Genomic DNA, 13,134 nt, shown 5'->3' with positions numbered 1-13,134 from the left:
ACATTTGATCATGTTTCTTTTAATTTTCTGACAATTCATTTTATTTTGGTAGACTGCCACCCAAAACAATGTGTAATTTAACTTATTTTAATGAAGCGAACAAAAATGTGCAACTGCAATTAGAAAACATAAGCACATAGAAAAGATTACTAATTTAGGAAAGAGTTTCTTAGCACTTACTGTACAATTTCTTCATCTTCTTTCATTAAAATCACATTACTTGTTTGTTAGTGTACGTATGTGATTAATCCCTGACAGCAACAATTTCCAATTTAACATTGCTGCCCCCTGCATCAATACGTCTACATGCATTTGTAGGTGCTGACTGGTCTGATTGGTACATACATGTTTGTTTCCATGTGTATGTGTGTATTCAGTGTGAGAGAGAGAGAGTGGCACTCAGTTACATAAGAGAGGATTACTGTATCACAGCAACACAATGACAGGGGGGGGGGTTCGCGGGAAAAACATCTAATTTTATCAGTCAGTGCTAAATCCCCATCTATGTTGTCCTGTTTTGTACCTTTGTGCAAAACACACACACACGAATACACAGTAACTACTATACAGTGACACATGTAAGGTTAAGAAGGTTAATGCTACTTGTACCTCAGGAGATTTGACTTATGACTCTTCTGCTGCATCATCACACAGCAGATTTCAGTCATCTGTGTTCGGACTTTTAGACTAATGCATTTCTTTTGTAATAAACACAAACTGCAGAACAAGATCACATTTGAAAAATTATTTAAATAGTTATACTTAAAAAAGTATTTTTTTGGATACTATCAACAACAAAGTGTCAGCAACTAATGGACAAATAAGAAATTCTGGACTCTGATGAAGATGTAACTCTACATCGAAACGTTGGTCACTGTTTTGCACTTTAAGTAATAAAACCATCAAGTAAGAAGACATCTGTGTTGCACCGGCTATTTTTTGTTAAGAAATATGAGTGATTTGTTTTCATACTTGCTTTTTCTCACGAGGTAATGGGAAGAAAAATGTCAAATTAATCAGCTCCCTCTTCCCCTGTCTCTCTTTAGAGCATCAGCCAACTGCTCAAACTGCTTCTCCGTGCTGCTGACGCACCTTGGACAGCTTCTATTTCCTCACCCGGGACTGGAGGAGGAGAAAAACAACAACAACAACAACAACACACGAAGCTCAGGAGTCCTGCAGATTTATGCAGAAATGTCCCATCCTGCCAATGAACCTGCAGCGGTAAGCATCTCTCTCACAGATTTATCAAGGTAAGAGGAGGGTGCTGTGCGTGCATGTGTGCGTCATTATCCAGGCCTGAATGGTGTTTTTCATTTGCATTCTACCTATAAAAGTATTCTATCAGCCCATTACTATGATTGATTTCATGATAACACTGTCTTTTTAAGTATGTAATCTCCCTCTGAAGAAGACAGCCTTACTATTGTGACACTATGTAGTAACTCAGCTTGATTCTGAGCAATTGTTATTGTTGCACTTATATCCTACTTGAGCACATAGCCATACCCAATTAAACAACCTAGCATTTTAGACGTCATGGGAAGTAGAGTTCAGTTATGGGGCTGCCGCATCATTTTAAACTAAAGAAGTTCCTCTTACAAAATATTTTCATAAAAAAGCTGGAGCAGTGCTTCCAGATATGTATGTGTCTAAAGCTTACAATGCATGCACTTTGTAGTCTGGAGTTTCAGCAACTAGAGAAACACTTTAAAACTGCAGTTTGCATATCCGTAAAAAAAAAGTATATCTAAAAGATATGTTGCACCTGAAAGACTGTACATTTTCATAAAAATCATTAACTAAATACAGTGAAATATATTTGGTGTAAAATACTGTATATTGTTACTAATAACTTTGAAAGATTGTTACCCACCCTGGTGATGCTCGTCTATTTCCCTCATCCTCTTCACAGTGATCTTCTGTTCTGCTGGCTTCTCACCTTCCCAGTTTTGGCAGAGTCTAGCGCTAAAAACTAAATAAAATACACAAACACTCCAAAACTGCAGGGATGCTGTGTATCAGTGAACTACAGAAGCATGGCTTCAAATGTGTTCTGCTCTTTAGCATGTCCATTTGTAACGTTGCGTATTTTGGACAACCCGGACATGACTTGCTCTTTACAAACAGAAGTCAGTTAGGTTCAGAATTTTCTCTCATGGCGTGCTTGTACCCAAGGCTGCATGTTGTGTGACCATATGGCACACTTAAAGGAATGGAACACGGACAGAAGATGGAAAATACCGTTTGATAATGTCTCTCACCTGTACACACGATATTTGAGCAGATACCTGACCTCATGGTGGTGTCGCAACTGTCCAGATCCTTCATAACGTTAGCAGAAACCCCGGCGCGCGCGCACACACGCGCTTCCACTTTGCCTCATTAGCCATAACGTTAGCCTTATAAGTTGTTAGGCTAACATGTTAGCAAAAGATTGCAATATGTTACACATTAAGCAGACACAGATTAGCTTTCAGCTGAAGTCGTGTCCCTGATAACCGAGTTTGTACAGTACTCAAACTTGTACAAAACTTTAAATGGGAGTAAGACCTTCAGCTAAATCGCATTCATGTGTAACCATTTTCATTTAAAACCCCCAAAAAATGAGCCCAATAGAAACAGAGAGATTTATTCATCATGAGCTATGGAAAAGGTTTTTACTAATGTACAATAGTTACACATCAATTTTCATGGAGAATAACATAACTCCAGATCAAATGCATTTCTGTTTTTCTTGTTGCTGCAGCTGGTCTCAGAGTGGTCTGTCCACACTTCCTGTTCAGGCCAAACAGCTGTAAACATTCACCTTGACAGATGAACCGGTCCTAGAAATGCATACCACGCTGTGAATGCAGCACTTTGTTTTAATCCAGACAGTAGTGCTGTCCTAACACATTAGCCCCTCCTTTTAGTAACTGTGTGGCAGTTTCAAACTCCAGTGGGACACTCTTGGTCTGAGACTGCTTCAGGTCTCTCTCCATCAGCTGGGGATAAGAACAAGGGACATATTACTCATGCTTCTCAGATGACTATTAGTATTATTAGAGTTAGACAACATTGTGTAATTCTATGTTTGGAAGTGTCAAATCACCTCATATGTTGTTATCTCCAGCACCTCGCTGATGTCATCCTCTTTTTCTGACAGAGGTGTGTTGATCGACATAGCAGCTTTGGCCACATCTGGATGGTAATGCTTCTGCAGTGTCTACAGGAAAGGAAAAGAATTTAAACTTTCATTTGAAATTAAGTATGTTTCCATTAAGTTATGGCGTTTTACCATTACATGGTACCTGCTCGACTCGCCTTTACTCGCCTTTTTTGGTTTTCCATTAAGAAAAAAAAAGTCCCTGGTACCTGCCAAAAGGTACTTTTTTTAGTATCACCTCCGTCCAGGTTCCAAGCGAGCTGAGGCGATACCAAAAGGTGACGTGAAAACCTGCAGACTACCGATTGGTCGGAGAGAATCGTCACTAATCACTGCGTCATCATTGCTAGCGACAGACGGGGGTGTCCTGAACAAACCCGCCATTTTTAAATAGTTTAGCCAGCTGTGGTTTTTTTTTCAAAAACAACACACCTTCGACGTTCTGTGTGTGTGTCGCATTAGGTCATGGCAGTTTCCTCGCCATAGCGTCGCTATGACAAACAGCTACACTCGCCTCACTCATGAGGCGGTACTGAATCTGCAATGGAAAAAGGAGCACGGGGCACCGCGGTTGAGCTGAGCCTAGCTGGTACTAGCAGTGGGTAAGCGCCAATAGACTCAATGTATCTGATAATCCTTCATCTAGTTTTCCAATCATGACAAAAACCTTGGCTGACACAAGGCATAGCTCAGTTGTAGTCAGTGTCATGGATGACTCATTTGTGAATCCAAAACCATCACATGCTGCGGTACACACCTTAATCTCCCACAAGCTGCTCTCTAAGGCACGGCAGTGAGCAGGATCCTCTTCATCCATTAGATATGGGTCCTCCAAAGGCTCTGTAATTATGAATAGGAACAAACATCAACATATATCCTAAAATGCTTCCCTGGATTGTAGAAGAAGCTTGTACATCATAGTAAAATTCTCACAAGCTTCTTAAATATAATGATTCAGACTGGGAATCTAAAACCCAGACTGACAGTTTGAGTAGTTATTAATTTCCACCAGGAAAGTGACTGATGCTCACCATCTTCTGTGCTGGGCTTGTGAATAAGGACTCTGCAGGATGGGTGGCGACGGATCAGGTTGTAGATGAAGGGCAGCACTATGACGAGGGCTGTAGGCGGTGCTGTGAGAGCCAAACGAGCCAGGCGTTTGGCAAATGCAGCCACTAGGTACACTGGCAAGTGACTGGAGGAATGCACAAAAGCATATAGAGCATGTATATTACTAATACATATATCCTTTTTGAGATAGTATGTCATTATCTTGAGAGGTGGTAAGGAAATGATTAGGTAACCAGTTTAAATATGCCAGATACAGTCAGTTTGCATTAGATAAGCAGCATCACTTGACCTCCATTTAGATCGGTGGGGCTCATCAGGGGCCAATCAAATGTGTGGTTATAATGGGAACTTTAACCTGTAACTCAGGCACTGAAGGTCAACTGGAAATAGTATTAACTACAACTGTACACCTGTCCAGTGCTCCAAGAGGACAGATGCAGACAATGTGGATAAACTGAGGGCGAAAAACACTTTAGTGTAGCATGAATGATCTTACCTGGAGCTAAGGAAGAGGTTAGCTAGGTGGAAAAAGCGTGCTCTGTACTTCACATGGAAAACAGAAGGCTCAAGCAGATTATACAACTTCTTGTAGAAATCCGGGTAATCTCTGTAAAAACACAAACAAACACACACAACATATTGTCAGTATTTATGCACTTCAAAAACCTTTTTGGGTAATTAATGCGACTACTAAAAGTGGCCAAATTAATTAATTTTTCATGTAATACTTACAGGTTGTGTTGATGTATGAGGACAAAAAGGCCATTGAGGGCCAGCAGGCTGATAGCCCCACCTGTTCAACAAAAACATGACAAAATACCATATCATGATTACCAGCATCCCCCTATAGAAATAATACATCCCAGAGACCAGATGTAGAAATACCACTACGGTTATTTTAAAGTAGTTATTGTCAGCTCACATGAAGTTGTTGGGAGTATTGTCACTACTAAGCCACATGCACAACTTACCGACTTCATAGGCAGCAGTCAAGAAGTCAATCATCAGTGTGGGTTTACTCATGTGGGGTAAAATGGAGTCATGGAGGATCACCAAGATCTTTTTATACATGTTGCTTGGCAACTACAACAGAGGAATGAGATGGCACAGTGTTATGTGTACAGAGAATACATTTTAATATAAAAAATAAAGCATTTAGGCATAATAGTGCAGTCAAGATTTTTTATAATACCTTATACTTGAGAAAGCCCAGCCACATCCTCTCAAAGACACGCTTGTGTTCCTGTAATGAAGTACAACATTTAAAATCGTATTCAGGAAATATTTAAAAAGTTAAGAAATGTGAATGTCTGATTCAAAATATTTTACTTACATTCAGTTTAGCAACTTTCCAGTCATCATGCTTGGCTGGGGGAAAATACATCAGTTTAATGATTTGTAAAAAAAAAAAATAATAACATTTATGTACTAAACTAACAAAACAGCCTTTTCTCCCCACAGTTCAAAAAGCAGGTCTCACCTTCCTGTTTGACCATAAAGTTGGTGAGTTCCGACTCCTGGCTTGGTACACTGATGTTGGACATGAGGGTGAACACATTGTTCTGATATATGGGATCCAATGCCTGATAAGAACAAGACAAGCCAACAGCATTCAGCAAACCAAGTAATATTTACTAAAGAAATAAACAAGCCCAGCTACAGCAGATTAGCCTAGCATTGAACAGAGGTCTCTTACCCCTTTGTTTTTGTCCATGACTTTGCCCACATTCTCACGGATGGAGCTCATGACATAATAGCGTACATCCTCCATCTCAAGGAACTCCTGGAATCTGGAGATCATCAGGGAGTTGTCTGTAGTTTTGGACAGCAGTCTTTTCACCACTGCCTGATCATGAAATAATAGAAATATCAGAAGGTGCATGTGCCATTAATGACAAAATCATTTATAAAACGTCTAGTTGATATAAAAATTTAAAAAAAGTCTATTTCTTGTCTTAGCTAAAAACATGGGGGACTTCTTGAAGTCACACAAAAGAACAGATAAAAGGATATTATTTTTCCCAGCAGGTTTGCGTGACACAAAGTCCTACCTGGATGAGTTCTCTTGGGAAGCTGTAGTGTTCACTCCAGTCCAAGTCCTCAAGGGGATGCTGTCCTTCTCCTGCAGCAAACTTCATCAGGCAGCACAGGGCACTCTCCTGTATTCAGACAGGAGAGTGCAGGAGTTGTTTTTAAAAACAGACTGATTTTCTTTCTCAGGTCCCCAAGCACAGCTTGATGGATAATTATTTGTTTTGGTTTTGTTTTTAAATGTAACATCAGAAAGATTAGTAAATGATGACTGGCACTGGCAGACATGATTATACAATGACAGTACACAAGATAAAAAACAATAATTTACTACATAATACTTGATTCTCTTAATGTCGTCTATGATTATTTTCATGGTTTTCAGCAATAAAAAAACGGCTTACAAACGATAGTTAATTTAACAGGGCAAGATGTTATTATCAAAGAAGATGTAGACTGTGGCCGGGTTAGCTCAGTTGGTAGAGCGGGAGCACATATCTAGAGGTTTATTCCTCGACGCAGAAGGTCCAGGGTTTGAGTCTGACCTGTGACGGTTTCCTGCATGTCTCTCTCCTCTCTCTCCCCTTTCATATCTCAGCTGTCCTATCCATTAAAAGGCAGAAATTCCCAAAAATAATCTTTAAAAAAAAATAATAATAAAATAAAAAAGAAAGTAGAAGATGTTGACTCCAGGATATTGGCAGTAATAACAGTGTACCTATTTTTTAAAGTGAAAAACCCATGCACACTACACACCTATACTGCCTTAGAGAGGACTGAAAGAACAAAGCTTCCTGCACAGGTCTCGTCGTGCATACTCACTTTGATGTGACCCTTCTCTTATGTGTTAGTCTTTAGTAAATGTGCGACTAAAGAAATGAACACAAAGCATGATTTCATACTACAGTATCTGCTCAAACACATTTTTACATTAAGAGCAGCATGGTTCTTTGTCTAGTGTGTCTGAGCACCATTTCCATTCAAGCTTTCAGTCAACTCGCCTTGACTCCGTGAAGTTCATGGCTCAGGTGCTCAAGCAGCATCTCCACACAGCTGTTGTAACGGTGTCGCATGAACATGCGATACTTCTCTTCAGCACTATACCCTCCTGAACCAGAAAAGATACAGACAGACACACTAAATGATGGTATGATTCGCAACCATGTTCTAGTCTGATGTACAACAAAGTCAAACCCAGAGGAGGGAAAACGTTATATAATCATGGCTGCCGGAATATTTATGAATATGAATTATAATGCCAATACTTAAATGTCATTTTCAACACACGTTTCATTCGATATTCCACAAACCTCATGAGCAGTAGGTACAGCAGTGCTGCTGGTGTGAAACTTGTTAACATCCACCTCATTGCTGCATAATGCATTATCAGCCTGTACTCACCACTCAACGCCTCCTCCTCTGCGGGCAGTTTCCCCAAAAACAGCTCTTTCTTCTCCAACAAGGTGCAGAACAATTTGCTGCATGCATTGACAGCATTGACAACATCCTTCTCTTTTGCTGACTGCAAAAGGACACGGAAGGTACAAACATATGAGGAGTATTGTTTTAGTAGTCTAGAGAAGTGACATCCTGCTTGGTGCCAATAAAGCTAACGTTAGCTAACAAGCATGTAACGTTATTCAGTTGGGGTGCTCAAAAAGTTGCATATATTTACCTGAAGGATCTCGAGGATGTCAAAAACGTCGTTGGCATTTTTTCTACTTTCAAGTATACTCTCGACTTTGGTATTTAGGTCAAGTCTAGCTGTTTTTACACTTTGTTCTGTTGTTTTTGACGAACTCACGTTGCGTTTCTTGGCCGGCGCCATGACTGAGTGATGCTACGTTCATGTGACATTTGAGGAATACGAAAAATGTTTCATTTCAAACATCATGGAAGATCTTAGAAATTAGTTTGTGAAAAATTTTTTTTAAAATATTTTATTTAATTTGACCGAATAAGGCTTCACATTTAATACTTTTTTGATTCATTATTATCTTTCATGGTCATGAAAGTGTCATTATATCCATGACAAATGTGTGAAATCATTGAGGTGGGAGTTCTGCTTTACTGTATGTCCAAAGGACAGTGAATGCAACACTGGTCCTAAACACTCAACTTGTGTCGCCTCCTAGTGACTGGAGGGTGAAGTTCTGGCTTAGGTTTTACCACTTGAAAGTAGCTACCTAATCACTGCAGGAGAACAGTTTAAAAACATTTTATCAAAAAATATTTACATTGAGTGCCTCTCAACTGAAATGAATAACTATATGATAAAACAGATTGTCCCATGTAGACCACATCTTCACTACTGCAGCTCTGACATAAAAGCTATAGTGTCCTATGTTGACTTTCCAAGTATGCCAAAATATAGGAAATAGAAATAGAAAATAAAGGAATTACTTCAAGTTTCTCATTCCATTTTCAGTTTTTTTTAATTAGCTGTATGTTCTAAGGTTTGCGTCAGAGGATTTATCAACAATCTTACAAACACGAAATATAATTTCAACAAAGACCATTAAACTGGCTATACAGATTTGAAGACAGGGCATGAAAATTGTGCTCTTTAATGAACATTTTAAACAAAAAAGGCATAATACAAATTATGCCTAATAAATATCTGATCACTTAGATTTTACAAAAGATAGTTGCTTAATAGGGTACAATAAAGAACAGAGAGGCTTTATTGTCACGTTTGTTTAATAACATTTGTATAAGAGAAGCAGAATTGAATACCACTAAAAAAAAAGTCAAACTTGGAAGATATATTAAAATGAAAGCAAATATTTAACAAAGAGAGAATGTTTTGGTGAGAAAAACGTCTCTTCTTACAGCAGGCAGGGTGACCTAATCGGAGTCATTTCCTACATCTGCATTGTCCTGGGGGAAAAGGAGAGCAACAACGATTAAGAATACGTAACAAAATGGATTGTTAATGTCAAACATCAGGGTTCTAAATACATATTGGTACTCTATTATGGCTTCCAGATACCGGTTTCTGGTCCTTATTGTCTTGTGTGTCAGTGGCTGTGGCTGAAGCTTCAAAGTCATGGATAGGAAGTGTGGACATCCAGCTGACCATGGAGCCCTCCTGACACTCTGTCTCCACAATGCTGGGGTAGATGTAAGCCTCCTTGAAGGCCTTGATTGCCTCCTCCTCGCATTCCCAATCCAGCCGCTCATGCAGCCCGTCACCTCCGAATCGTTTGTTGTACCGGTCAAAGTGAACCTTCTCCAGGACCAGCCCCAGTCCTGGAGCTTTGGGCACATCCACTTTCTCCTGTCCCCAGCTCCGCTCAATCACGTCTTCCTTCGCATAGCCCTTTATCACCGCAATGACCAGGCCGATCATTTTCCGGATTTGGTGCAGCATAAAGCTCTGGCCTCGTACAGTGATCACTGCAAACTGAGTATTGCTGTTGATAAAAGGTTCTCCACAAGACATCTCTGTGATATAGCGGCGGGCACTGGGGTCACTTGGAGCCTTCTGAGAGGTGAAGTTGTGGAAGTTATGAGTGCCTTTGTAGAGAGCAAACAGACGGTTCACCCTCTGAAGTGTCTCTGGCTCAAGGCAAAAGGCTGCTATATTGCCAGTATCATAGTCTTTTGGGGAAAAGGCCACAGTTGGAAGCATATAGGCGTATGTACGAGCATCACAGTTGTTTTTGGAATTGAAACCTTGGGTCACCCGTTTAAGACCTGTTGGAACAAAAGTTAAATGTTAAAACCCATCTTCTCAGCTCCAATCAATAAAACTGGATTATGAGAACCAATGTCTCACCGAGCACTCGGATCTGTGGTGGCAGATGCTCATTGATTTTTTCAATGATGTCTTCAATTAACCGTAGCTTTAGAGACACCACTTGGCCAGCTGCAGACACACCCTAAACATATTCAAATAGACAACCACCAGCACAGTTTGTCATGATATACCAGTAATACCGATTTAAGAAAACTCATATCATGGCTTGTTAAAACATCAACACCACCCATTACACTTGTTACGCATTAAAACTGACAAAATACCCAACAACGATTGGGCAGCACAAAACAGTGGATATTTGATTCTTTTTCAAAATCCCCTTATTGGCCTAGTGCTATGAAATTAACTCCTGCTGCGATATCTGTACAAACGCATACCTTATCTGTTCTGGCACATCTTTGAAAAGACATCTTCTTCATGTCGTTGCCATGGTTTTCTGGAATGCAACCTGATTTAATAAGTGCAGTGACCAGATCATCCTCAATGGTCCTAAACTGAGAGGTTCCTGGATTTCTCTGAAAAACATTTAAATTTAGTAAGACTTGGAGTTCTGAAAGTGCTTGGAACTGAGAGAGGAAAACCAGCTACATTATGTACCTGCATGCCATAGTATCCCTTTCCAGAGTATGCCACGAGGAGGACCACTTTCTTTTTGGGATATTTCTTCTCATCTTCAGTGGTTTCCACTTCCGCTTTTAGTTTCTTTGTATCCTTCACTTTCTCAGCGTCAGAGTCCTCATTTTCCTCAATGGCTCTTTTCAGCAGCTTGGCCGTCTGTTCATCTCTGGATCCTTCACTCATCATGCAAAATAACTTACGAAGGCCACCTGTAAAGAGAATGATGATGATGATGCCCTGCTATACTACCACCTTTGTGTTAGTAGTAGTACAGCATGGCATGCCCTGTAAGCGTATTTGCACACATAAACAAAACAAAAAACGACAGGGTATTTAAAAAAAAATAGCACAGGAATAGACACTCATCTACAGCTTGCAGACTGTGTAACAGTCATATCGTCTTTGTTTCCTTACCGTTTCTCTCTAACGTCAGTTTGTGGTTAACTAAGGCACTCAACAATGGTCGGATTTTAAACATGTCACGCTAAGCCATCATGCAGCTAAAGGATTCAAACATATCAGCTGAACTAACGCTACGGAAGCTAACGCGGTGCGGAGCAGATTATTCTAATAAAACTAGCATCGGTGGACGAAATATACAGTCTTCTAAAAACGTAAGCCAGACTTTTGAATGTGTATATTTAAAAATATTTATAAATAAAGTGCAAACTGTAGCTGTAGCTAACAGTCCGTAGTAGATGCGGCAACATGCACACATGGGCAATGTCAACTTTGAACCCTGGTGGAAATATCGCGAGACTCGTCTTGTTCTCACGTTTGCTTACGTCATAGCAATGTAATTGCTAAAACATGTAATAAAAAAAAAGAAGGAAAAAAGGTAATTACATTTAGCCTCTGGTGGACAGAATATAAAGATCATCTTTGATTGCAGTGTTGAATCGCTGAATCGCTTGTTTTTAAACCGTATGGTTTACATGGGATTTTTTACATCCAAAATATGAAAAATGCAAACCTTTCAACTGTTTCAAACGTTTTGCACGTTTTAAGAGTTGAACTTCAAGACCTCTACTATCATCTATTAGCATGTAATAATACTGGTTTCCCGTGTTTACATTAAGTAGAGGATTAACCATAGAAATGGAATTAACATAAAAGACAATGTTCACCACATTCAGCAAAAAGCCTACAGTTTACAGCCAATTTTGAGAAATATACACATGTAGTAATGTTTTTGTCCACTTGAGTGCAGCAAAATCACACAAATAGGGAAGTCATCCAGCTGCTTTGGAAAATATGTTTTAAATGCAAATGGTACCAAGTTGTAGCCTATTTTAGGTTTTGGTTTGCAATCTTATTTGACTCTCATAGTAGGCTAAATCTCATGTTGTTATATTCATTTTTCCTCAGGTTGCCTTCAAGGAATATTAATTAATAGTCAGGGCCAAACATCAATAAGCTTTATAATTAATAATCCCTATAATTTTCATATAGTGTAGACTACAATTGATCATGTTATAGGGTAATTCTATACCTTATTAGACTGGCTGCTTGTGTCTAGAGGTTTACAAAAGATGAAAAAATGATTGGTGACCCCCTGCCCATCCTGCAGGACTTACACACAGACTCCACACACCCAGACACAGGAACAGTCTTTTCCCACAGGCCATCTCTCTCATGAACACTTAACAATAACGGACATTTGTTAGGTAAACATGACACTTTGTAAATAGCCCCCTCTCTCTTTGTAGTACTATTATATTCTGTCATGTGTCCAGGGACTGTCAGTGAAGATAATCATTATCTTTGTGAAAAGACAGACTTGTAACCAGTACCGGAGACAGACTCTCTTCTCACATACTTAACTCTCATTAGTACTACGTCCTGCTATATAGATGGGCAATATAAATGTATAAATACATATTCAACTGTATACTGGTCAAAATGTATCCAGTCATAATAACACTCTGTATAGCTGTGACGTACTTTGTTGGGCATACATTTCTCTTTTTTGAGTGATATATGTAAGCACTCCTTTTTTTCTGTTTTTGAGTGAAGCTGTAGAAAACCGGAGTCAAATTCCCTGTATGCAAAAGCAGACTTGGCCAATAAAACTGATTCTGATACTGATTCTGAAAAAGACTTCCCCTCACTTTTGCTCAAATCACCTTATTCCAGACTTCACCTGAGAGACGCTTCATACAATTTAAGCAAGCAAACATGATGATAAAATGGGTTTGTTGTATAAACCAATTACATGATGCACAGCTTAAACCTTTCTTCACCATGTTTAGACCATATGAAGAAGTCGTACTATATTAATTTACAGAAGCCACTCATCATGCTGTGCTAGGACTCGTGTAACCGGAATACACAGAGGAGTAAACGCTACAGTCAAATTATAGTGGCAAAGAGGTACCGCACTTCCTACAGAGAGGTGTTTATGTCTTTTTCAAGGACACCACAACAACTAGATACTGGTTGCCATGAGGCTAACCCTTTAACCTTCTCATCCTGGGATGGCCTAGATTGCACCCTTGCATTT

The 13,134-nt window shown here is 39.5% G+C and overlaps 3 protein-coding genes across 5 annotated transcripts in view; all 3 read right to left on the bottom strand.

Annotated features, from left to right (window-relative positions):
• The window catches only part of LOC144531592 (RIMS-binding protein 2-like), a 72,853-nt gene extending 70,516 nt beyond the window's left edge, over positions 1–2,337 (bottom strand). The window contains 1 exon segment of the mRNA XM_078271826.1: positions 973–2,337. The gene's annotated coding sequence lies outside the window, so the exon portion shown is untranslated.
• Positions 2,338–2,616: 279 nt separating this feature from the next.
• On the bottom strand, positions 2,617–8,095 carry noc4l (nucleolar complex associated 4 homolog). Its single transcript, XM_078271606.1, has 15 exons — positions 7,926–8,095; positions 7,652–7,772; positions 7,252–7,358; positions 6,271–6,378; positions 5,916–6,065; positions 5,700–5,802; positions 5,553–5,587; positions 5,412–5,462; positions 5,191–5,302; positions 4,952–5,012; positions 4,716–4,826; positions 4,180–4,343; positions 3,906–3,988; positions 3,095–3,208; positions 2,617–2,987 (listed from the first exon to the last, which is right to left on the bottom strand). The coding sequence occupies exons 1-15, from the start codon at positions 8,076–8,078 to the stop codon at positions 2,868–2,870; spliced, it is 1,593 nt and encodes a 530-aa protein (XP_078127732.1). The 5' UTR covers positions 8,079–8,095; the 3' UTR covers positions 2,617–2,867.
• Positions 8,096–8,801: 706 nt separating this feature from the next.
• pus1 (pseudouridine synthase 1) lies at positions 8,802–11,372 on the bottom strand. Of its 3 annotated transcripts, XM_078271609.1 has the most exons (6): positions 11,046–11,372; positions 10,611–10,840; positions 10,391–10,528; positions 10,032–10,134; positions 9,243–9,949; positions 8,802–9,130 (listed from the first exon to the last, which is right to left on the bottom strand). In XM_078271609.1, the coding sequence occupies exons 1-6, from the start codon at positions 11,107–11,109 to the stop codon at positions 9,098–9,100; spliced, it is 1,275 nt and encodes a 424-aa protein (XP_078127735.1). In that variant the 5' UTR covers positions 11,110–11,372; the 3' UTR covers positions 8,802–9,097. The 3 variants fall into 3 exon arrangements, with proteins under 3 accessions (XP_078127735.1, XP_078127736.1, XP_078127734.1); XM_078271610.1 differs by having other exon boundaries at positions 8,802–9,949; positions 10,611–10,883; XM_078271608.1 differs by having other exon boundaries at positions 8,802–9,949.
• Positions 11,373–13,134: the final 1,762 nt, after the last annotated feature.

The sequence above is a fragment of the Sander vitreus genome, chromosome 16 (assembly GCF_031162955.1).
Source record: "Sander vitreus isolate 19-12246 chromosome 16, sanVit1, whole genome shotgun sequence".
Lineage (NCBI taxonomy): Eukaryota > Metazoa > Chordata > Actinopteri > Perciformes > Percidae > Sander > Sander vitreus.
The sequence above is the reverse complement of the archived record's forward strand: the minus strand, read 5'-3'. Positions and strand labels throughout refer to the sequence as shown.